The sequence below is a fragment of the Taurulus bubalis genome (assembly GCF_910589615.1).
Source record: "Taurulus bubalis genome assembly, chromosome: 1".
NCBI classification, from domain to species: Eukaryota; Metazoa; Chordata; class Actinopteri; order Perciformes; family Cottidae; genus Taurulus; species Taurulus bubalis.
The window spans coordinates 21,064,881-21,090,839 of NC_136589.1; the positions used below are offsets into that span (position 1 = coordinate 21,064,881).

The window sequence follows — 25,959 nt, forward strand, 5'->3', positions numbered from 1 at the left end:
TCTCTCTCTCTCTCTCTCTCTCTCTCTCTCTCTCTCTCTCTCTCTCTCTCTCTCTTTCTCTCTCTATTAGAAATACGTCAGGCATTTGTTATTCAAAAAGCATGTTATGAAGCTGGCCAAAAATATAGTTGCTGGAGGACTAAGGGGCTTTGCAGACTTCATACATGCTTGTCTGCCAGCTATGCTGCATGCACATTTTCAAGGATTGTGAAGAAAATCAAAGACTGACCCAGAATCTACCTGGAACCACCAGGTTATAAAGACACTGATGGAAGGTAAAGAGTTCCCCACTCTAAAACATGTTGTTGCATTTATATTCAGATGCTGTCTGAAACCCAGTCACCTCCATCTATGCTCTTATTTCTTTGTGTTGTGCAGTGACAAAAAGGAATCTGAAGGACATCACGAGGAACAAGGCTAGTGTCATATGCAATGTTCCCTCTAATTTTTTTCAGCACTGAGCAAATGTTTTTTTTTCTGAGCGCACATTTCAGCACTGTGAGAAATTCGCAACCACGCGACCTGCCGAAAATGACCACAAGCCTGCGTTAGCCATAGGGGATTCAAAGAGATGACAGCAAATGCATCAATATGTATACAAGGTTGATTTTTATTAAAGGTGTTTAGTCATTTCTCAGCAAGTACAACATTTAAGTGGAACTTCATTGAAAGAAAAATGCTAATGCAGTGCTTAACAATAATTATAGGCCTATCAAATTGACATGGTGTCATTTTTCCTAAAGGTAGCCTATATAAACAATTTAATAACTTCATATTTAAATATGTTTGAGTGTCATCCTACCTGTGTCAGTTTGGACTATTTCATCTAGCCACTCATGTTTGAACGTTAGGCAGACCTTTTTCTGGGGCGCCTGCTCTGCCTTTCTTTTCGCCATGGTAGCCTATAACTGCTGGAACATGGCCGCCAAGAGGAGCCTAAACAGCGCCGGCCCGAGCTCATGTGGCGCTCTGGGCGAGCTTCACTCCTGGCGCCCGGAGGAGGACAGCGGGGGTGGGGGGTGCTAACGGAGGCAGAGCGCTAGCAGAGGTACAGAGAGCGCATGTCGAGAAACGGGACGCTGATTGGCCAAGAAGACTCGACACGTCACATCAAAGATCGTATTATTGTGAAGATGGCTCAATCCTATCTCAGAAACACTGGCGCAAAAAATATTTTTAACCCCTGAAAAAAAATCGGTGCGGTCAGAAAAATGTGCGCAGTCTGAAAAATCTATTGCGCGGCCACTTCGACTGTCCTGCGCGGCCGCGCACGCGTGCAACTTAGAGGGAACACTGGTCATATGTATAAAAACAGATGCACATTGTGACACATATCAAATATCAACCAGCGCTCCAACACTCAAGAGAAGTTAGCTGGAAGATAGAAGTCATACGTTAAGAACAGTAAACTCTGTTACGGCGGTTTGAAACAAGGTCACAGTGTGAAGGATTGTCGTTGCTAGCTCACTTGTGATACTTGCACAAGGGTCATCTGCGGCAAACCTATGCAAAGAAAATCATATATGCTTTATGCTCAAAGTGACACTTCGGCGATCAAGAGGTGAGTCGTAAAGATCACGTGAACGCTTGTCCAGTGAAACTAAAACTAACCATACAATGGGAGAACACAGTTGCAAACCGTGAAAAGGGGTCTGGTCTCTGATTGAGGGCTTACAGCTCAGCAACACACCTCCATACGCCTCCCTCATGTGTACACAAAGGAGTGCAAACCTGTAAACCTAAAAAGGAAGCATAGGGATTGGATTAGAAATTGCAGTGGCCTTTGAGACGATCAGCGCTCCACAGCCGACCAACCAGCCAGACCTGCCGGATCAAACGCCACTAGACTGCCCCAGGTAGGAGAGGGAGGAGAGCCCAGATAGAAGCTAAACTAACCCAGCTAGGACCTGAGGCTACTCCACTACCCAACATGCTCCTTGCTCTCTGATGTTCTGCTGCAGGAAATAAGATGAAAGCAGCGGGAGGTTGTGACTGTTGAGTCTACATCTTCACGGAGACCTTGGTCCATTGTGGTCCAGGATCAAGCTGCACTTGATGGGCGTGCAGCAGGAGAGAGAGCAGGATTCTGGTGGGACAAGAGGAGCTGGACTCTTTTTACATCATGATGTTGGAGCTCAAACACAGTCAGAGGCAATGTTTTCTTCATGTTGAATTCTTAATGTGAAGATGTCGGCCATATGATCTGACTAGATTGTTGTTTTTGTTGCTGCTGTTCATTCCTTATGATGAAAATAAAAAAATGCACTTCAGGAATGTACCACTATTTTTGTGTTGTTTGTCATGTGTTTGTTGAATATCGTTGTGCATCCCTGTGTTGCAGAATGACAATAAATGATCCTCGAATCCTTGAAGAAAGTGCCATTGCCTTTTAAGGAAAGGCCATACATGCCTGATAACAGACAGTCTCGGCCATCTCAAGGAGAAATTCTCCAGTGACGAGAGCTCCAAGGAAGATTATGCTTCAAGGGATCACTTCATTTACCACCCAAAGAAACCAGAAAAAAATGCAAGAAAAAGAGTGAAAATACATCTGCTTCTTGTGGTGGAAAGATTAGACTTAATTAGACTTAATATAGACATTTCTTTCCAAATGTGTAACAATCCTTATTTCATGGATAAAAAATGTCTCAACATGTCATTTACTGTTTTAAATCAGCCCTGAACCTTACAAGGCAACGCAGACAGAGAGCCGACCAGTCGAGACTTTTCTGTGTCATGAAAGGTATCTAAAAATATAATTTTAACACCCACAGAGCAACTCCTGCCTCGCCTCACACATCCATGCACTCCAGATATGCTGACTAGGGATGGGCCTATCAAGCAAAAATACTATTCGATCATCACTGGGAACTCTTTGATCAATATACGAACATTGAGTATCGTTTAAACAGGGTTTTAGCCAATGTAGAAACTATATATATGCATGTATATATATATATATATATATATATATATATATATATATATATATATATATATACACACATAAATAATATTTCAACAAGAGAAAAAATAAATTAACGGAATCATGTCTTGGGCAAGACCCATACGTAGCCTCTGCCAGCAGTGTGTGAGCGTGTGTGTTAAGGGGATGGACACATCACACAGCAAGGCATAACCCAACACTCCCATTTAACTGCAATCTGTGTTGTTGTTTCACGTCAAATGTAATTGTTTCTTGAACTCTACAATCGTGCACTAGATGAGTACTGTGCATATGATCAGCTGTTGCCCCACTGCTAAAGTAAACCTGACACCAGAAGTCTCCCAAATGCCATTTGGAGCCGCGGATCTGGATGTGACCACTCGAGTGGCATCTCATTATATTGTCACCTTTGATATTTCCAGCTGATCCAGATTCAAAATCATGACTAAATATAAAATATTTTATATGATAAGCTGTAGTCAACATACAACCATTTCCTTCACTGCAGCCTTAGATGTCACTGTTAGTGTGACACCACATCCCGTAATCAAGTCGTACATCCTACAAATGTCAAATTCGGCCATTGTCGCAGTCATCATTCCATCCATGTTTCTACTAGTGGTAATTAATATATGAGGTCGTTCATGTGGACTCAGCCCATCCTGATGAGTGTAACAGACTGAGGACATTTCTTCATGCTCAAAGCAGCTGTGAGTAGTAACTGAAAGCTAAAGGCATCGTTGAATCACTCTTTCTGCTGTGAAGCTTTTAGTTTGATATTAATATCAGGATTAGTATAGGATCATTTAGCTTGGTAAATACCACCACTCAACACCTCAAGCAATTGACTATTTCTGGAAACTAAAGCCACTTTGCTGTTTCCAATATTTTCAGGGTTTCTTTGCCCTCGGCGTGGTTAGCGGGGTGCAGAGGGTGCTGCAGGGCTGAACGTGCATCATTATATCCGTGCTCGTCTCCTGAATGAAATGTCTGTATACCCACTGTCATGCAATACTCTAAACTATAATGATCTGGTTCTGGGAGACAGTGCATCTTTGTTCTGTGCAGAGAGCATCTGGACAAGTTGACGCACCGGACCAGGGTGCTGTAATTTATCGGTACAATGTTCACACTCAACAAAAGCGGTTTATATTATTTCCAATGACAGCCAATCATCTGGTCATTCCATTATAATGATCATGATGAGCCCATCTACTGTGCGTATAGCTGTCATTGTCATCCTTTGGTGAGACCAGAATGACTGTGTTTGCCGATGTTGACCGACGCTCTCTACAACTGGGTAGCGTGTATAGTCGTCCCCGATGACAAGCAAGTACACTCTTGGAAGCGGTCCATAGAAGTCTGCACTAACACTATGCCAAGAAACTTCGGGCAGAATGGACATTTTCAATGGCTCAGTATGTACAACTGGTGTGTTGGCCTGACATGCAAGACAACTGCATACTGCTGCTTCTGCTTTGCGATCAATGCCCAGTGTCCTTCATGGGCTAGCTGTAAAACTCTATATTGTAGGGCCATGGGAATTACAGGCCGTCAGGGCCTGCTAAACCTTCTCTGCTGGCCTAAACAGAATCACAAAGTTACAGCTATTTTATCATTTAAATATTTTGTAATTTTTATAATTAAAAGTTATTCATAATGTAATTGTTTTTCAAAAATAAACTACATGTATTATAATTATAATACGCCGAATAGCATCCCGTCATGCGCATATTTATGTATACGATATCAGACAGCAGGCCTAGGTACAAAATGCATGGCTCGCCACTGTTGCTGCAGTGTGCCGACTGCCATTCACGTCTGTCTGTGTTAGCTTTGCAAGCTTGACCTAGCGTTTGCCTCACTCACCCGCGTGTCTGTTTTTCTCCTGTCTATTTTTTTTTCTGCTCGAGAAACAAAGAGAAAGACGCGGTGTCCGGGTTGATTCTTCAAGTGTCCTTCCGGTTACTTCTCGTGGCCAATGTAGTCTTTGTGTTGGGTTACACACCAGATGACCGACACTTGATGTACATTTACGCTTCACACATGAGCATATGCATTACCACCTGTCTTCCTACTCGCTCATGTCATGCGTATCTCACCAAGTGGCGTACTGTGAACATCACAGCAGTGAGCAATGCACTGTGGTGTTTTAGGACATGGGTTGGAAGCTACGGTAGAGACCAAGTGAATCCAGAAAGGGACGGGAAATACAGTTTTAATATGAAACTAAAATGGTTTCCCATCCGTGTTCTAGGCGCTCGCCGGTAAGTATCATTAAGACAGCGAGCTAACATTAGCCCTCCAGCTGTCACAGTCAGCTGAGACTCCATGTATCAACATCTAATTGCATTCACATTACAGGTATGAATTCATACAGCATGCAATACGCTGGAGGGGACATGTCGGGCAGAAACAGCTGACAGCGTTGCAGATAAACTAATCAATGTGGCAGAGACTTGCTAGGAAAGTGAGTGACCGAGCTGCTAACTCTCCTGGAGGGAGGAACTGGGACTACGTTTCCTGTTTAACGCATACAGCAGGTACATATCATTGTCCACTCTGCAAGTCAGGTTGTTGGCACTTTGCAGTATCAAATAAACAGGAAGACAGACCATGTATTCAGCAGAGTAACAACAATACTGATCACCAAGCACAAGCAAGTGAAACTGTGACGCCCACATCATCATCACATTTTACACATGCATTAACATTCAACAACGTTGATGATTATACCACATCTAAGTGGAAAATTACATCTGAATAAATTCACCACCATATTACACATGCTACTGGAATAGACATTTCAGCAAAACTGCTAGATATTCATGGTGTGAATGTGTGGAGATTAGCCTGAATTATTCTCCCTGTCCAGCCTTGTCTGTAAGTATTCTAGCATGCATGGGCAATAGGATATGATATATTTTTGGGGGGACCGACAGACCGACCAGATAACTGACCAGCAAACGAAAGAACGGATTGTCCTATAGTGCTCTGCCACTGGCATGTGCATCAGTTTTATGGTCCATAATGGTTTGGACAGGAAAGTCAATCAGCACACTTTTTTCGTGGTGGACACATTCATTAAACGCGACTATACAGCTGTCAGAGCCAGTGAGGGTCGCTGGGAGAGGAGGTTGTACAGATTGTGTTGCCTAAACCTAATGTTTGTGACAATTTTCCTAAACACACCGTTCATTTTATTGCCTACACCTAACGTAGTTATTTTAAGCCCAACCAGGTCTTTCTTTAAACTAACTGAGTTTTTTTTTATGTAGAGTGGACATGTCTCTGTACATGAAATCAATAGATTGCATGTTGTGTCCTGCTGTTCCTGTACTTGTACTGCTTCATATGTGCGGTGATCTTCTGAAAAGTACACAAAGCAACTACAAAGACACACAAATAACTACAAAGAGACACACAACGACTAAAAGGGTAAAACGACCACAAAGATGCAAAAAGAAAATGCAAAGAGACTTGAATGACGACGAGACCGTAAAGAGAAACACAAATACTACAAAGAGACACAAAGCAAACAAAGGGACACACAATGACTACAAAGAGACAAAGAAACTACAAAGAGATGAAAAACAGCTACAAAGAGACAGAGAGACTAACAGCGACTACAAAAAGACACAAATCAATTACAAAGAAACTAAAAAAGATTGCAATGATACACAAAGCAACCACAGAGACACAACATGACCACAAAGATACATACAGCAACTACAAAGACACTCAGAATACAAAGAGACACACGGCAGCTATAAATAGACAACAACATACTAAAAAAGAGACAAACAACAACCACACAGGCACAACATTACTAAAAAGAAATACACAGAGAAATAAAATGACCACAGAGAGAAACAAAACAAGTAAAGAGACTCAAAATGACCACAAAGTGAGGCTGAACAAATAAGTATGTGTGTCTTTGGCCTTTTGCATGTCTGTGCTCAGGGGGGCATTTTCTCATTATCCGCCCAAGCCCACATGGGAAAACCTAGTGTACTTTAGGTCAGGATCTGTTTTCCGACAGTATAATGCTATTTCCGACAACAGCAGCCCATTCTTCTAACTCTTTGGCAACAGTTTGGGGAAGGTGTTCAGTGTGAGATGGCCTTCTGCTGGGCAAATTAAGTGTTGCGCAGTATACAATGATGTGGTGATTACTGTCAATGTTTTGGGAACTGCTTAAGCACTTGACTGAGTATGAAGTTCAAGTCTCTGCAGAGGCTGCTGAATAGCAGTGAGTAACTGTCCATGGTGCTGGAAAGCAGTCTGTTCTGCAGGACTCTAGGCTGCTTCACCTCAGGGGTTTACATCCCGCTGGACAGGACAGGCTGCGCGCTGACAGGTCAACTGAGCGGCGGATTTATTCCCCCGCAATAGCAGATTTCTGACCACAGTATAGTCTTTACTTTGTGCTGTAACGGAGCTCAAATGGTACGCAAACAGCCGCGAGACCGAGAGACTGGCATTAGGAGGGAGAGAGTCGTCGAGGGAGAGAGAGGAGGATGATGTCATAGTTTTAAGTCTGTGCCATAGAACGGGCAGATGGATGCAGCCTTCCTCCCTTTCCTCCGCTCCTGTCTCCGTCTCCATCTCCACCTTCAACATCTGTCTCAGCACCAGGACTCATCGAGGACAAAGAGGGACAAACCGCATAAGCAGAGCATGTTCGGGTAGGCTGTCTGCAGGCGCAGGACACAAAGCGGAACCCCCTTTCTGTCGGCTGGATGTGAGCGGACCACACACCGGAGAAGTCCAATCAAGACGTGTTATGGACCGAAATATCGGAGCAAGCTCTCGCTCAGTCCTCGTTTTTATCTCGATTCTGTATTATGAGCAGGCGGCAGTGTGAAGGAGCTAGACCTGCCCAGAAAGGAGGAGGAGAGCCACACACAGAAGGGTGTCGACGGAGAAAGGCAGGGGGAAGCCTAGAGGAGAAGCGGAGAGGAGGACCGCTGCAAAAATAAGAGAGTAACATTACAAGCGTCCAATAATGGCGGCGAAGTCGGACGGGGTCCTGAAGATGAAGAAGAGCGACGTGGCCTTCACCCCGCTGCAGAACTCCGAGCACTCCGGCTCGGTGCAGGGGCTCCACCCGGGCGCGCAGCCGGACTCTGCGGGCACCGGGGACGGGGACTTCGCCAACGGGGAGTCGCGGTGCTGCGGCGGTGGCGGCGGCAGCGGCGGGGGCTCCAACTCGACGTGCCTTCGCCCGGGCAGGGAGCAGCAGAAATACACGGTGTGGGACTGCCTGTGGATTGCAGCCGCGGTGGCCGTGTATCTGGCCGACGTGGGCACCGACGTGTGGCTGTCGGTCGACTACTACCTCCGCCGCGACTACTGGTGGTTCGGCCTGACGCTCTTCTTCGTGGTGCTGGGCTCCTTCTCGGTCCAGCTCTTCAGCTTCAGATGGTTCGTCCACGACTTCGGCACCGAGGACGGCGCCGAATCCGCCGCCGACAGCGGCCACATGGACGGGAACAAGCTGCTGAGCGGCTCGGCCTCGCACGGCGACGTTACCGCTCCGCACCACCCGGCCACGCCGCAGAGGCAGGCGTCGACCGCCAGCAAGAACACCACGACCAACAGCACCGCGAGCACCCCGGGGGGCGGCAGGGGGAGGAAACGCTCGGCCTACTACTCCTTCTGCGTCTGGTTCGGCCAGTCCGTCATCCACATCCTCCAGATGGGCCAGATATGGAGGTAGGAAGGGGGCCTTGGGATGGGTAATGACGGCATGTGTGTGTGTGTGTGTGTGTGTGTGTGTGTGTGTGTGTGTGTGTGTGTGTGTGTGTGTGTGTGTGTGTGTGCGTGTGTGTGCGTGTGTGTGCGTGTGTGCGTGTGTGCGCGTGTGTGTGTGATTTGTTTTTTATGTGTGGTTTAAATGAATGAATGAGCAGAGGGCTGCTCTGACAGTAGTTGGCATTCTTGGCACCATTGGCCTCTGAATGAGTCCAGAGGCTTACAGCGTGGCTACCAGCTGCCATCTTTGACATGCTCCCATCTGCAGATCCACTGGTCGTGATACTGTGGGAAGCATTCAGGTCACTTATCTTCATATAACCATATACTGCTGGCTATTGATCATACAGCAATGATAGGCTACTTTCCATCTTTTACTAGAAACACAGGGAGTGGGCCCCCGGCCTGTCAGTCCCACCTTGTGTCAAGCAGTAGATGCTGCAGATGCTGTGGGTACGTCTCTCTTTTGGTGCCATTGGAAAGAACTTCCCAAACAGCCTGCGGGTGCAGACACACATTTGAATGAAACTTAATTCAAGATGCACATGGTTGCGTTTGACGACAGCCATTCATTAAATCTACATAGCAAACTATTACTGAAGTATCCTGGGGTGCACATGAGTAACCAGTGATGGAAGAAATGCTGGGAGCACCTTCTATGATGCCCATATGTATAACACATTATAAACATGATTTTGACGCATTACAATCTGCTTATCGGTTATTTGTGGCAGCTCTGATTTTTATATTGAAATTGTGCAAAATCTTTAACATTCCCAAGCTTAACTTGCATTGGAAATGCACCACAAATTGACACTCTTTGCAACCATGTTACTTAGTTCAACCAAAGACAAGCAGCACAAAGCAGAGAGTGTAGCCAGTCACCTATAATTTTTTTCAAAATTGCAAGTTACACACAGCAATCCAACAAAATCAGATCACATAACCTCAGGGTCCTCAGCCATTGCCCTGGCTGCAGCCAAAGTGTTACTGTCTGCTTGACCTGTTCTGAGCTGCACATATATGGGAGTCAGCCTTGTGACATTTACAGTACACCGTGTAATACTGTACATAGTACACTGTGTAATACTATAGTAGCACAAGGGTTCTCCATACTTCCTGTCACCTGATTCATACATGAATTAGACTGCAGCAGCCCTACCTTCTGGCATGCTCACATGAACCTGTACATTGACAGTTCATTACGGAATTAGTTTTTCGTTCATGAATCTTAACCTGATGTGTCCATCAGTGGTGATATGTGATGAAAATCTCCAAACCTCAGACAGAAATTTGAACATGCTCGTGGATTTTTCTCAGTAGTGATTTATTGTATTGTATTGTATTTATTGTATCTATTGTATTGGTCTGTTGACGTTTAGTGGAAACTTACATTAATTTTCACACTAACAGTAACATGAGAAACAGCTGGTTACTGGAGCAGTACAGAAACAATAAGTTAATTAGTTGACAGAACATTATAACAACGTTTGACAGTTAATCATTTTATACATGCAGTTCCCACAGTGTGCTTTGCTGCTTTTCTTAGTTTTCTTGTCACTTTTAACTGAATATCTTTTTTGGTTTTGGACCAAACAAGACATTTGAAGATGTTAACTTGGACTGTAGGAAATTGTAATGGTCATTTTTCACCATTTTATGACAGCTTCAAGACAAATGTATTCATCACAATCAATCACAATTTCAGTAAAAGGTCCCTCTCTCAGTTACATTGCTTTAGAAATTGGCTGGTTAAATGGTCTCCCTGAAGAGGAAAGGCTGTGTATGTGTTGGGATTTTGAGGATAGTAAAAAGAAGAAGTCTATTTAATGTATAATTGCTGATGATTTAAGGACAATAACTCCTGGTAAAATGTCCATCTCTGCTGATTTGTTCTTGTTTCATTGTTATAAAACACGTTTGTGGGACAGATCAGAATTTGTAAGAGGAGACAAAATTTACAATTTGACATTTCATTTAAGATCATGTGTCTTTTAGCCCTAATTTATGTTGATTTAGTATGACATCTCACTGCCTCAAAATGTGTCTTTGCAGCCTGCCTTGAACACAGTCAGAGACAGATATCTCTCATAATCTGGACAAATAAAACCCGAATGCCAAATCCAGTGTAAATATTTGTTGTTAAGAGAATGTAAATGAGACCCCTAAAGTCTACTGGATGTGGCAGCGTCACATTCTTTTTTTGTGCTTTACAGCGTTTTAGTAACACATTTGCAGCTCTGTTAATGTTAATGTGGTAACAGCTGAACTCATTTCAATGATTCTGATGCTGTGGTATCTTTATTTTGGGCATTTCCTGGATATGATGCGAAGCTGAAAGAAAGCTGGAGCTGCTTTCAGAGGTAACTTACTATGTTTGAATACAATCATTATGTTTGCAGGGGGAACTACACCTCTTCACTCGGACCGCCTCCTTGCGTGAATTTACACAGAATAATAGAAATGTGATCCAGCAGAAAATACTTTTCCCTCGAAACATAATTAACGTAATCAAGTTTTGTTGTATATGATTGTCATTTTTTGTATACACCAATATCAGATATTGGGCCGATACTGACTCAAATAGCTGAATATTGATGGAAATTGGGCCTATCTATTCAAAGAAATGCTATGTTTATACATTATACATTAAATACTGGAAATTGTAATACTGTTTAATTTTTAGCAATTTGTTGCTGCATTAAAACGTTTACATTGCAATTTGTGTTAATTTTGAAGATGTCTGGTGAACAGATTTATTATTTAGAAGATACCTATAGCCCAGGTATCGGTAATAGGGCTGAAAGGTTTTAGGAGACCAGGCGCAGTTAAAGAAAAACATATTTTATTTGTTACATAAAGAGCTGCTTCAGTAAAAATACAACAAGATGAAGCTACGTTCAGTGGACATCGTTCAATCATCTAATTGTGCACCTAACTTTTCTGAGAGCAGCTGTATCAGTGAGGAGCAGACTGTCTCTCATAGTTTCACCATTTGTTTTCTCAGTTTTGGTGCGGCTCACTTTCATTTCATTAAGCAGTAATGTTTTTTTTCACCAAGCTTTAACTTCAGAAATAACAGGCTCATCTGCAGGCCCAAGCAAGGGTTTCACATTTATTTTCCAGCCAAAATTAATGTATTAATTACCTTGGAATTCATATTTCAAATAAATGCAAGAACAACCAGAAGGTAAAGCACGGTGTGATTTCTAGATTATGGATGTGTTTATTTATTTACAATATATTCACAAATAAATAAACAACACTTTCCTTATTTTCATCATCATCGCATCATCATTGGCAAGTTTTACCAGCTTCAAGAGGTGATGGCAATTTGGAGAATCTGCACTTTATTGATCATAACATAACATTAGGTTAAATTAGGTTAAAATTGATCAGAGAGTATTTGAAAGCTTCCGAATCCTTTTTGTATTTCATACAACAGAGGACTACAATTTATATTATAATAGTTTATATTATCAAAAGTTAGTGTCAGTATTTCAAATGATTTTAAGATAAACATTAATGGACTATTGATCAGTCTCACTAGCATGTGCCAATAACTACATTACAGTCAACATATTGAACTTGGAAGCTCATCATACTTTTCATTAGTTGACGTTCAGCATCTTCATGAGCTATTAATGGACATGCAGCTCTGTATTCTTTATTCTCCATAGTGGATGCCGGCTCTATACACTATTTGTTGTTTTGATAATCCCAAAAAAAAAAGCAGTATTATTCTATACTCTTTAACTGTTGTACAGTGAATATAATAGAGTATATTATAAACATATACATATTCATTGTGGCTAGATAATCCCTGCCCTCTGCTTTAAGTGAACTATTCATTGTCTTGCCAGGTCTTGGCTGATGAAGCCAATAAAATCAGTTAAAACAGATCTACACCAATGCATATCACCTCATGTACTTGGAATGTGTAAATTGATAATATATATGCAGATACTGTAGTTCCTTGGTTCTACCTCAACCTGCATGAATTCATGTGTTTGAGTCAAATGAATCGATGCAATGTGAAAATGTCGCTTGGAGGGGAAATCTGTGACTGTATCTGTAAACTATCATCTGATGGTAATTCATTGGTTTATAATTAGCTTGTAAACTGGCTACACTTCCACTAGATATCTCAACCCGACTCGCCCATGTTTGGGTTTTCAAAAATCTAAACAGCCCTTTGACCACTGATTGGTCAGAGAGAATAGCTAACTGCGGGACATCCTGCACAAAAGCGCCATTTTTAAACAAGTAACTGTCAGTAATTTTTTAAAGTGCAAAAGTTCTTCTGTTTGGTTTTCGAATGAAAGGACTCAGTGAGTGTCACGTTGAAGATGATGGCAGTGATGGCAGTTTCACGGGTCGTCGCTTTGGCGATCAGCTGAGTCACTGAGGGGTTACTATCCGCCGTGCACAACGAAATAGAGAAAAGGACCTGGGACCAAAAGTGAGCCGAGTCAAGTTAAGCCAAACCATGCAGTGGAGATGAGGAATTAGAGACACAGTGGAGCATTTATCAGTTAAACAGCCAGAAATTATTCTCAGGAGTTGGTGGAGACCAAACCAGAGTTAAGAAGAGAGTGATTATTATTTAAAAAAACATGCCGACCTTAACTCTGATGTTGGGGTTAGGGTTGAACATTTGGTTGGTTGTTGTTGGTTAAGATCAGGGTGTAGGGAATGTATAATGTGTGTGTGTGTGTGTGTGTGTGTGTGTGTGTGTGTGTGTGTGTGTGTGTGTGTGTGTGTGTGTGTGTGTGTGTGTGTGTGTGTGTGTATGTAAGGCCTGCCTCTTGCATTATTCACAGTCTACTTCCAGAGCAGGAGAGGAACAGTGAGAAGTGAGGGGGGTGAGGAGAGAGCAGCAGACTGTATTGTAATGAGACTCTCTCTCAGAAGCAGGTGGAGCTCTGTACCATTCCATGTCTTCCTCACACTGCTAAGGAAATAGGAAATGCTTACAATATTTCCAATATTGCGTCAGAATGGGAAAAAGTAAATAAAATAATTCAAACTAGAATTAACACCTAATGGTTGTTTGCCTCCACCAATTGGTAAAGTTGCAGTTTACATCCACGTATGTCCACCATGTCTTTATTTTATTCTGGAAGACATTTGTGTGATGTCATAATTAGCATATCAATTATTGAGTTATGGCCACCAAAATGTTATCAGCTTATCTTTGAGTCCTGGTGGGCGTTTGTGCCAAATTTGAAGAAATTCCCTCCAGGTGTTCCTGAGATATCGCGTTCACGAGAATGGATCAAACGAACGGACAGACAACCCAAAAAACCTAATGCTACCGCTGCTGCGGAGGCATAATGAGATAAAAAAAGTGACAGGAAGCAGGAAGGCTTTGAAAAATTGGCAACGACACAGACCAGAATGTGGCATGGCATGTAGAGGCACAGTGGTGAATGTGGCTTGTGCAGCTCAAGGATAATTATTTGTCATTATGCAACACAGGCATGCACCACGAAATGCATTTGGCAGCGAAATCAAACCTGTCAAAGCAATGCAAAAACAGTCTTTATCCATATAGTGCATTTGTACAAAATTTGAATTAGGAGGAATGTGAACTCGGCTCTCCTCGGTCTTCTTCTGAGGCAGTCGACTGCTTTCAGTGGCATTTGGTCCGGCAGGCCTGGCAGACGGTCTGAAGGGGAAGCTCCCATACCAGCACAGCAATGACGTAATGCACAGCAGACTATAGGACAGGTCTTTTTTCTCAAATGTATGACTTCTCAGGGAACACAGATGTGTGAGACATGTTCCGAATATGCAGAAAGCTGTGAACACTAGCTGAAACCCATATGTTGCACACAGCTGGCCTGAGGTCTGTCGGACCCCGGCTCTCTCCTACTCACTGGCAAGGTAATGCTGACAAACACGGACTTGATCATTGTAGCAACAGCTTGTTCAAACCTATAGAAATATTTCTCCTTGTGCGTTAGAAATACAATCAAACCAGTTAATTCTCAGATTGTCTGGGTCATTGGCTACACTGACTGTGTACCAAACAGACGAGGTGTCGTGTTGCTGCTGTGCCGCCTGACTAATGGATTTGGAAACTAGTGTAGGGAGACAATTTATTTTTCTCACACTACAAGATGTGTTCACCAGAAGCTAAACACAGCCTGTCAATGAACTACATACACATTTCACTTAAGCTGCTGGAAGCTCATCCAGCTGTTTCTTCATATTTTAAACCCATTCAACAGATCAGCACAGTACAATTAGGATGGGAGGGACTTTGATTCTCGACCAAATACCAGTGTGCTCCAGATAGAGCGGAGTATGCTTTGAAACGTCTCGATCAGTTCAATACTGAGATGTGTAACCGAGAGCAGACCTCAGAAACAAAATCGTCAGTGCAACACTCAAGTTACTAAACACATTTTATTTTATAACAACAAGACAAAGTCTACAGAGGCTTATTTATTTTGTTTATTTGGTTAATCAATAACATATTAATTGAGGTAGTTTTGAGGATGGCAATATTCTTCATTTTTCTGACTGTCAACAAATCCCATGTGCAGAACCAAACCAACAATGAATGTTCTACTGATATTATTTAGTAATTCCAAATATTATTTGTATTTTTAGTAATGTGTCATGTGTGTGTGTGAGTCAATGCCCGATATAGCGGCTCAGTGGTGAGCATGGTCGTCCTTCATCAGAGGATCATTTGTTCGATTCCCGGCTCCACTAGTCCGTGTCAATGTTTTCTTGGGCAAGACACTTAACCCCAAGTTGCTCCCGGAGGCTGTTCCATCAGTGTATGTATGTGTGTGAATGGGGAACTGTGACATGTAGTGTTAAAGCACTTTGAGTGCTCAGAAGACTAGAAAAGCGCCTTACAAGTACAGTCCATTTACCATTTATACAACGCATTCCATAGAGCTCCATTGTTGCCCAAAACTATTTATATAACCATTAAAAACACATCATGTTGCACTGTAATACATGATATTCATTGCCAAGAACTAGAAATCTTCCGCCTTTCCAACAAAACTGCATTGTCAATGCGTCACGAGCGAAATGTATTTTCGCCCAAATTACGTTTGTTTTTGACGTCAACATTTAAAAAAAGTATTTCTCAACGTTAATATCATATTAAAACTGTAACCGTGATCGGGTAGAAAATATGTTTCCCTTGAAACGTAACTGGGAATGCTGTTTAGTTGTTTTGATGGAGGCAGGGTTGAAATCATGACAGATTCTTTAAGACCTGATTCTGATGATCCTGACTACTGCTGCCAAAGTTTAGACCAGAAGACCCGAGTTTTAAATTTTGCTTTATTTCATCCATCAATTTCATCCTTCATTTCATGGTTCGCCAGGTCAAAGGCCGTAATGGCAGTGACAGTAATTCAAACAAATCCGTGTCGGATCATATTACCATGTAACCCCCTCTACGTGGCCCAGCTATCGGACAACATTTGATGACACATGGATCTATAAATAATATAATCATCTATTTACAACTTAAAGGTTCTGTATACAGGATCTAAAGCAGTAATATTGCAGCAAACAACAATTTGCTCTGTAAAGATATAGTCGTTGTAATCCATAATCTCTAATAGCTGTCCTTTGTTGACATAGTTGGACCGGCCGTGCACGTTAGTGCATGTGAGCCCCACTAGCTAGCTCGTGGCCGTCGCTGGTTACAGCTGATAACGCCCCATTCTCCGGTTCCCCCACAGGTAAACTACTGTCCCCGTTGTTTGCACTGTTACCTACTAGCCGCCGGCTCAGCCTTCACCATGTTGAAGTCAACAGATGTGCTCTGAATTTCAAATTGTTGATTTATCAAGTAGATGAGTGAAAGTTCTGTTGAAAAACGCAAAAGAAAAAGAGAACAAGAGGCACACAGAGGTAAGTGGGGAGAGGCGACCTGTACAGGACTGACTGCTGCTCCGACCTCCATGCATGGGAAACAACAGGCCCAGGTGTGCTCCATGTCACTGTTAAAACGACCACAGGTCAGCAGAAAAGGCAGAGCAAATCATATGATCTCGTTGGTTTGAAGCAAAGTGAGGCCTTAATGCACTGCATTGGCTGCACTTTGTATTTGAGAGTAGACAGCAGCCCAAACCTTTTAGCCCTCGTGGTACCCCGAGCCATTTAAAAAAAAAGTATATCATCAGTAGACGATGTACTAGGACTGAAATTCAAATACAACAGCAGGCCTGCAGGTTATGAAACTAAAATGTGAGGTGCTTAGTACAACAGTGGCCACCATTCTTTTTCTGAAATTGCCGTTCAGATGGTTCTTCAGTGGGACACTGGTACCTCGAGCCTCCAGAAGCCAGTTTCATGCTCAGTGTAGACAAATGGTCCAGTGCCATAAATATCCTATCATGAAGAGTAGCATTGCCATGGTAATGCTGGCAGTACTGACGGCGGTGAGGGTGGCCTTGCTTCACGGCTAAATGAGCTGACTTTTCTTTTCTGTAGATGTGAGAGAAGCAGTCAGAACTCCTTCAGATACAGCGTGAATGTAGCCGGAGAGGTTAACAAGGTTGTATCTGTATTTGTAGACACAAACACACACAAACAGTGAGATACGTGTCATGTCCATCTGTCCATGGACAGGCTGCAGCTTTATTGCCCTCAGCCCAGATTTCAGTTTCAAATTCTTTATTGATAGTGGAACTTCATTTCACGGCCTATTAGGCTGCTGCTAAATGAATGCCATGTGTCGGTGATATTTCAGTGATAGAAAGAGAGACACACATTAAAATGTAGGCCACAGATAGACTGAAAAGTAATAATTAATTCACTTCATTAAATGAGCTCTTGCCTCGGGTCTAGAGAGGTAAAATTGGAGCTGAAGATGATCGCTGCTCAGGCAACGTCCATGTTGCAATCCGGTCTTTTCAAATGAAACTGCATGGTGAAAGTATAGACTATATAGCACAGGTTCTTTGTGTCTCCACTAAGAAAGTTGATATTTTCCTTGCTTTTGAAAGGAACTTTACCCACTTTGGGCATTGTAGATAAAAACTGAATTTAAGCCGTGCTTCGTCTGCAAATCAGGATTTGAAAGACAAGTTTAAGACGTGTATGATTCTATGATACAGGGTGACTGTGGCTAAGTGGGTAGCACGCCCGTCTTTCAATCAGAGGGTTGGCGGCCCCGCTCCTTTCTGATCCAATCTACAAACACTTTATACAATTAGAAATAAGGGTTCCAAAAAGATTCTTCCTGAAAGGCTTTTCAGAACCAAATGCTTCTGGGAGAAAGAGTGGTAAAGATGTTTTCTTAATTTGAGCTCTCAACCCGGAACAACCTAGAATTTGTGTCCAGCCTGACTTTCATATATAGGCAGGCAACATTTGTTCACAACTACCAGTGCACCTCTGCAGCCATCTGTGTTTTATATATCGATATAAGTAGAAGACTGTCAAAGAGGCAGATACATTTGACAAACGACTTACGTACCGTTCTACTTCTTTGTGCACTGTTACATGTGATGTGGATGCTGAAGCATGATATTTTTCCTCTATGTCCTCCAGGTATTTTCACACCATCTACCTGGGCGTTCGGAGTCGTCAGAGTGCTGAGACAGAGCGCTGGCGTTACTACTGGAGGATGGTCTATGAGTTTGCAGATGTGAGCATGCTGCATCTGCTGGCGACCTTTCTGGAGAGCGCGCCGCAACTGGTGCTGCAGTTGTGCATCATTATACAGACACACAAGCTCCAGGCTGTGCAAGGTAACACACTCACTTACACACAAGCACACTCACAAACCCTAATTTGTTAGGGTTAGAGGGTGTTGTATTTTTAGAAGAGTTTAATATTATTTCACATGGGCCTGTGCACCACGAACTAAACCCTTGGGATGTAGACTGCATCTCTCTTGACCTAACATGAACCTAATTCTACCCTGAACCTTAAAACCAAGTCTTAACCTTCAAACAGTCCTTTGAAGTAGTGAGAACCGGCCAAGAGAAAAGCCTTCAGACATCAGCCCACTGTTTATCTGCCTGGGCTCGCCTCTGCAGATTCCCTCGCTTTGTGACGCCATTTTCATGATGTGATCCATTTTTAACGACTTGCAACACAATGCCTCGCGGGGAAAAATACAGTGAAATGTCCAAAAGCTGTATCCTCCATTTGCAGCTTGTACATTCTCCCTGAATTTTCGTTACAACGGCTGTTGATCCATCCTGCGGAATGTATGTTTGACACCCCTGCCTTAGACTGTACCCGGATGACGGGCTAGAGTGGGCTGGGAACATGGGGGACCTCGACAAGAAGTGTCAGAGCTAGCTCTATTTCAGAGGCGTCCGAGTCTGCAACAAGATGGTGAAGAGAGACACTAACAAGCTGTGCTGTTCGGCTCAGACCCAATGTTGACTCTGAGTCCTTTATTGGGCTTTGCAGCCAGCTATCATAGAAACATACATCTACCCATATTCAATAAGTTACATAAATGAATAACAGTCAAAAACAGACAAAACAAGGCCATATTGTATAACCAAATGCAATACAAAAATATTCTAACTTAAAACTTATCAAAACTCAGCTCTGGATAAATTAAAGGATCTTCACAGGAACATCCTCCTTGGTGCCATCTCTTGGAAGATTTGTATTACTTCACTGTGATTTATTTCAATGTCTCAATGGCAAGCAGGAGAAAGTCGGAGGATCTTTCCACTGAAGCTGTTGTCACTGGCAGTGTTGCATAGATCCTTACCATCTTCACACATGTTGGAAAGATGAGCTGGCCAGTGTTCTCCTCCACAATGGCAAGGATTTCTTGCAGGTTCTTCGAGGGGAAGCTGGAGTGGAACACTTTTCCTGTAGTATGACTCCACATAGTCAATCTCATAACTCACTTACGATGCAGTTGTGCTGTGTTGGAAACGCACTGGCACTTTCCTCTCCTGACCAGGCACAACATAGGAAAAGGAATGGTGAGAGTCTCTGCCTTCTCTGGCGCACCTTGAAATATCTCGTCAAACTTCTCCTCAGACCTCAATGCTTATTGTGTGAATTACACCATCAATTAGCTTGTAGGCTGTGGAGCGGTCCAGGCTTTCTTCTTGCAGAGCGTTTGATGCAAGAGCAGTGACTTAAAATGGCGGGGTGCTGATTTCCATGCAGAGGATGAATGCGAAGTTAATCGCAGTTTTGTAAATTTTTTCTAGCTGTGAATTCTCGTGACAAACATAAAATTCAACATGTCTAAACGGCATTTATACAACAACAAAAATATGATGTCTGCCTGTATATCTCCCTCTCTCTCTTCATTAAACATGACAAACGTAAGTAAACAGCTGGACAAGGTTTTTTGTTTTATTTTTTTTAGGAAACGTCGGACCAGTTGCGACGTAATGTTTTCAGCGGCGTTAATGTTGTGGTTAATTTATCACCAAACAACGTCGGGGGATTGAACAAACACCGTCATTACCTGTTTGTCTGATGCTGCGGGTCAGAGATGAAGTAGGCTGCACCTGTTTGGCCTGGCGCTCAGCACTGTATGAGCACTAAGAGGAGGAGGAGGAGGGACGGGCGCGCGGGGGCTTGTGAGCGCTGTGGAGCATGTCGAGGCGAAATGCTCACAAGAACTCAAATAAATGGCCCGTCAGATATCAAAACACATTTGGGGGGAATTGATGACAGAGAGAGTCATCTTTATTCTTAAATACTGATGAATGAAGAAAAAATTGGGCTCCAGCAGAAGGGGCACTTTTCTCATCCAGGGCAAAAGGGCAGGTGCTTGAGCACCACTAGGGGTCTATCTGTGCACGTGCCTGTTACACATGTCATCAAAGTCCTACTTACAACAATCTAATAAAATAAGACCTCAGAAATATACTTAAAGCTATCAAAGTAAATTATACTCTCTGGCATTGCCAATGAGAGTGCCACAAAATGCAGGATGGTTATTGACAGTACGCACAGTCACTCGAGTAGAACCGTTTTACAACAGTTTTACATAAGTGGACTGAGGAGCTGCTGAGGTCTTGCTGTACTCCTTAAGTGTACCATATTATTACATTTTTTTGTAAAAATGTAAACACTGGGGTGGCAGTGGTACGGCTCGTGGACACTTGGCTTAGGAACCGGATGTTTAAGTCCAGCTCCGACCAAGTACGGAGTGTGTACTGCTGGAGAAGTGCCAGTTAACTGATACAATAGAATTTCCCTTCAAGGGATTAATAAAGTGTGCATACTTCTGGCACAATTTCAAACGGATAACTACATCCATTTTGCAATTCATACACATGCATGCACATGCTTAAAATGTCACATAAAAAAACATTTATGCGAATCGTGTTTGAAAAAGTTTTGTGTTCTGTTTTGTGTTTGAAAAAGTAAAAGTCATGCATTTTACATGGTTATGTCTTCTACGCACATAGAGGCTACCCCTGTCACCATCTTTGTTGTGTAGCAGATAGATGTCTGCTTTTGTGTGTTGTGTTGCTTTGAGTGAGAAGCACACGGGAGCCATTTATATCTCTCCATTCTGCTCTGATTATACGTACTTACTGAAGGTATATTGTGATTTATAAAGCTTATATCATACATACAGACACATTGTGAAAGTGCAACATGAGCAAATATAGTGTAAAATATAGTAAAGCAGTATCAAATGTGATGAAAGCGGTCTAAAAAAAACAACCTTTGTCATAAAAATCATTCAATCGAATGATTTCACCTTCATCAACCCAATTTAATGTCATAGTTCAAAAATAAAAATAACAGATGGGTAAATACTTCCAACAGGAAAACTTTCCCAAGAATATAAGAAAAATATGGGCATCATACATCACGAGCCATCTGCATTAGTGCATTCTACTAAACATAAACTCACGTACAAGTCGACACCCTAATTGTTTGACTGTTGTGAGCTGACTATTTACCCACGAGACTAGCATGAGTAAAAACCCTGTTGAAGCTGCACAAAGCTGAATATCTTCACAAACGTTGCCCGAGTTACTCTATTTAATATCAAAATTACGAGTTACTTATACAATAGAGGCTTCACCGAAAGGTTCATTAGAACATCGGTGTATAACAGTATTACAATATAAAAGAAAGCCTAGGCATTCAGAGCAAATCCATGATAGAGGGATTGTCTCCACACAACTCTCAACATGGCGATAGATGAGCCGACAGCTAGCGGCTAACATTACTAATGTTCAGAATGTTGACTAGAGAACCTTTATCAGACCAAATGACTCACACGCTCAGACCGTCTTACTCGCTCTCCTCAGGTATCATTTCCAAACTGTCTGATCGGACAGAACACCCTGCGTTCCTGCTCACCCTGCATTAGCATAACCGCAGCTAGCTGTGCTCCCCCTGCAGAGAGCGAATCGGTCAAAAGCTAAACTCCCTTACTAATTCACTAATATACACCACTACGTCTGAGTACTAGATAGTACGTTACCTGTCAGTAATGTTATCCAACAGCAAGACAGGACTTTAATGAAACCTACGATGCTTCTTATACTTTTTTTACTGATCAGAAGCTAGGCAATAATGTGTGAATGCAGATGCATTAGACGTTAGACTATATTAAATTTTTTTTAAGTAAAAATGTAATACATTTTGTCACAAATCTCGTTTTCAAGTTGTTTTGTTACGTTACTTACGTACTTAACTAATGCCACATATTACATTATATAATAACAATTGTTTTACATAAGAAGCATACTTATTTGAACCCAAACTTCATCAACTTAAACAAGTAGGTAAAATGAACACTTATCGCCTGTGCAAGAACACACGGAAAGTTACTTTTCATAACATGTAATACAACACATTGTATGATAAAATGTTGCATTGCGTAGCCCCGGTGTGAAGGAATTGCCAGTGAAACCTCTCAACCAAGGCATCGACTGTTTGCCCTCCTTTCAGGACTCTGCGACTCAGGACCAGCTTCTTTCCCTCAGCTGTCACTTACTGAACCTTTACACCCTTTCTGTTTATTCCACATTCTATTTATTGTATAATTTGTCCTGTATATTATTCTGCACATTATTCAGCTTTTTCACTTTGGCTAAACTGCATTTTGTTGTCTTACCTGTAATGACAATACAATTTTAATCTAATCTAAAAAAAGAAGAAAAAATGAATATTCTAAGCGAACATTTTCCCCTGCATGCAGCGTTGTTGCTAAACTAGGGTAAACACATACTGGGTCTGTGTAATAGATGCGCAGAGATGAAGCATTTAAGCATGTTTTCCAAAATGTGTGTGTTTCTGTACTGTTCCCATAATGTGTCTCTGTGTGCCTGACTGTTGCAGGTATGACAGCTGCAGCCTCCCTTGTCTCTCTGGCCTGGGCCCTGGCCTCCTACCAGAAGGCCTTGAGAGAGTCTCGGGATGACAAGAAGCCCATCAGCTACCTGGCTGTGATCATCCAGTTCTGTTGGCACTTCTTCACTATTGCTGCGAGGGTCATCACCTTCGCCCTGTTTGCCTCTGTGTTCCAACTCTACTTTGGCATCTTCATTGTCCTGCACTGGTGCATCATGACCTTCTGGATTGTCCACTGCGAGACAGACTTCTGCATCAGCAAGTGGGAGGAGATTGTGTTTGACATGGTGGTGGGCATAATCTACATCTTCACCTGGTTCAACGTCAAAGAGGGACGGACAAGGTGACACTCTCAACTCCATTCAGTGTGATGTAGACCTCTGAATAAATAAATTGGGTTCAGTGGCTTGATCTAGGCTCAATTTTGGGATTCAACTGATTTATAGAAGTAACCTTTTTGAGCTGCACCTTTTATATTCCAATATATACTACCAACTGGGCTTTTAAAGCAGGTTTTAGCAGGAAACTAGAGGTCAGATTGTATAGAAGTCTATGAGTAAATGACAAAAACAACAGTTCAAAACAATACATTTTTAACACTTTAACAGTATATTTTAAACAATAAGTGGAAGTGGTGGATGTGTTGGCTAAACGGAGGCTCTAATGGAATCATTGGAAATCATCCTCTGGTAATATCAATTTGGAGAGCCGTTGTAGAGGTATCTGTGTTGTAAAAATGGACTGATTCATTACCCATTGTCCAAATAGAACATAAGCATTTCCAACTGCACACTATAACGTGCTAGTACTGGAGCTGCTTCATGCTTTGTTAACTTATTGGGTTCTTATTAATTTTTTTCATCATGTCTTTTTGCAGGTGTCGGCTTTTCATCTATTACCTGGTGATTCTGGTGGAAAATGCTGCTCTCAGTGCGTTGTGGTATCTCTACCGGTCGCCTCACACCACCGACGCCTTTGCAGTGCCAGCCCTCTGTGTCATCTTCAGCAGTTTCCTCACTGGTGTGGTTTTCATGCTCATGTACTATGCCTTTTTCCATCCTAATGGGCCACGCTTTGGGCGCTCGCCAAGTGGCCAGGGTCTCGACCTAGACCCCACTGCTCAGTTCTCTACACTACCATCTGAAGGTGCCACCAACTCACTACGTTCTAACCGAGGTGCCACCACAACCCTGGAGCGGGACGTGGGGAAGTATTCTGAGCGGGACGGCTGCATGCCAGTTTTTCAGGTCCGACCCACAGTGCCATCCACGCCATCGTCTCGTGCTCCACGCCTCGAAGAGACCGTCATCAAGATCGACCTTTGTAGGAACCGCTACCCAGCCTGGGAGCGCCATGTCCTCGACCGCAGTATACGCAAGGCAATCCTGGCCATGGACTGCTCGCTGACCCCTCCACGGCTGCAGTACAAAGATGACGCTCTGGTGCAGGAGAGGCTAGAATATGAGACCACATTATAGTTCCGACCTGCTCTCAGAACCCATCGTGGGGTGCAGCCGTCAGAGGAGTATCCTGCTATCACATAAACAGCAACAGGGACTGTGGCAATAAATAATTTGTTACTAGCAACAATTCCACTTATCATCCCTCATTACTCTTTTTCTTTTTCTATTCCTCGACATCAGTGCCCACCCAGGAACATTCAGCCCTGTTGGCAGTGATCGGAGGAGCAGTTTGGCACAAGTGCAGTTGATGTCATCAGATGTGTTTGGGTTCTTTGCAGCATTGATGCTGGTATTTTTACTTCCGCTCATCAGGGAAATCCCGTATGGAATAAACTTAATGCAAATGCTTCGACACTCTGCTCATGCACTGTTTGGTTAAGGTTGAAAAGTAAAGGATATATGTCCATCCAGACACGTTTTAATTCATCGGATAGTCCACCTTAACCTAAATGACACCTGAATTACACAGAAATTCCTCTAATGTGATGAAAGGAAAGGATCCCTCATTCAGCGTCAGTAGAAACTGTTTGTCCTAATGTGTTGGTGACCTACTGTTTGGAAGTTCTGATGATGTGATCCTATAGTAGCCACAACTGGGTGGGCACTTCCATCACTATATACATGATAAAGCCCTGTTCTCTTAGTGCCAAAAAGGTTCTTTGGAAATGTCTTCTAGATTCGGAACAGTTGGAACACCTCACACTGGGTTCCGACTACACAACATCAGCTTGATTAGAGCCCGACCCGGCAGACGTACGGCGTCAGCTCAGACCGGGGACAAAAAACAGGAATCGGGCGCGACAATTGATCGGTTTATCTTGGGCAGCGTCTCATGGTGGACAACTTGATGACCTCACAACATCCTGAAAGAAAGATTAACATCTGTTCCCTCATGTCCGTGACTTTGCCCAGTAAGAGCAAAAGGTGCCCTTTCACGCATAGCGGTAAACATGACGAAGTGAGAAGAATGAAGTTGCTGCCGGAGGAACTGTGAAACAGAGGAAAGGCGACAGTATTTTTTTTCTTTTTTTAGGCTTTTACCAAACAGCCAGCATCATGCACACAGCCGTTGTTTGTTTACATTCTTCTACCTAGCAACTTCTAGATGAAATCACGTGCAAGTTTTGATTGGCCGATAATCTGTCATGTCTCTCGGCCTAATCTGACACAGTGACCATCATAACAGACACAAATATTGTGTAGTCTGAACCCAGCATTATAGATCTCTGGGAAGTCCAAAAAGTTCTACTCTAGACTAGATATTTCATTCTTCTTGGATTATTATGTATACACTGGAAAAAGGTCTTGAAAGTGAACTACATGAAGACAGTGGTCAAAGTAGCATCTAAACTCAGTCATTGTGTTGTGTTTGGATAAAATCAACCAAGCCTGGAAGGAAAGAAGGATAGGAAACAAGAAAGAAGTGGTGAAAGCTGGACAGACACAACCTCACTATCTTTCTCCCATAAGGAAGTCAAACTCACACAATGCCAA

General features: G+C 42.7%; 1 protein-coding gene across 1 annotated transcript; it reads left to right on the forward strand.

Annotated features, from left to right (window-relative positions):
- Positions 1 to 7,955: 7,955 nt before the first annotated feature.
- xkr4 (XK related 4) lies at positions 7,956 to 24,480 on the forward strand (the record flags this gene model as incomplete). The annotated part of the gene is made up of 4 exons (XM_079232527.1): positions 7,956 to 8,665; positions 18,242 to 18,441; positions 22,991 to 23,345; positions 23,880 to 24,480. The coding sequence occupies 4 exons, from the start codon at positions 7,956 to 7,958 to the stop codon at positions 24,478 to 24,480; spliced, it is 1,866 nt and encodes a 621-aa protein (XP_079088653.1).
- Positions 24,481 to 25,959: the final 1,479 nt, after the last annotated feature.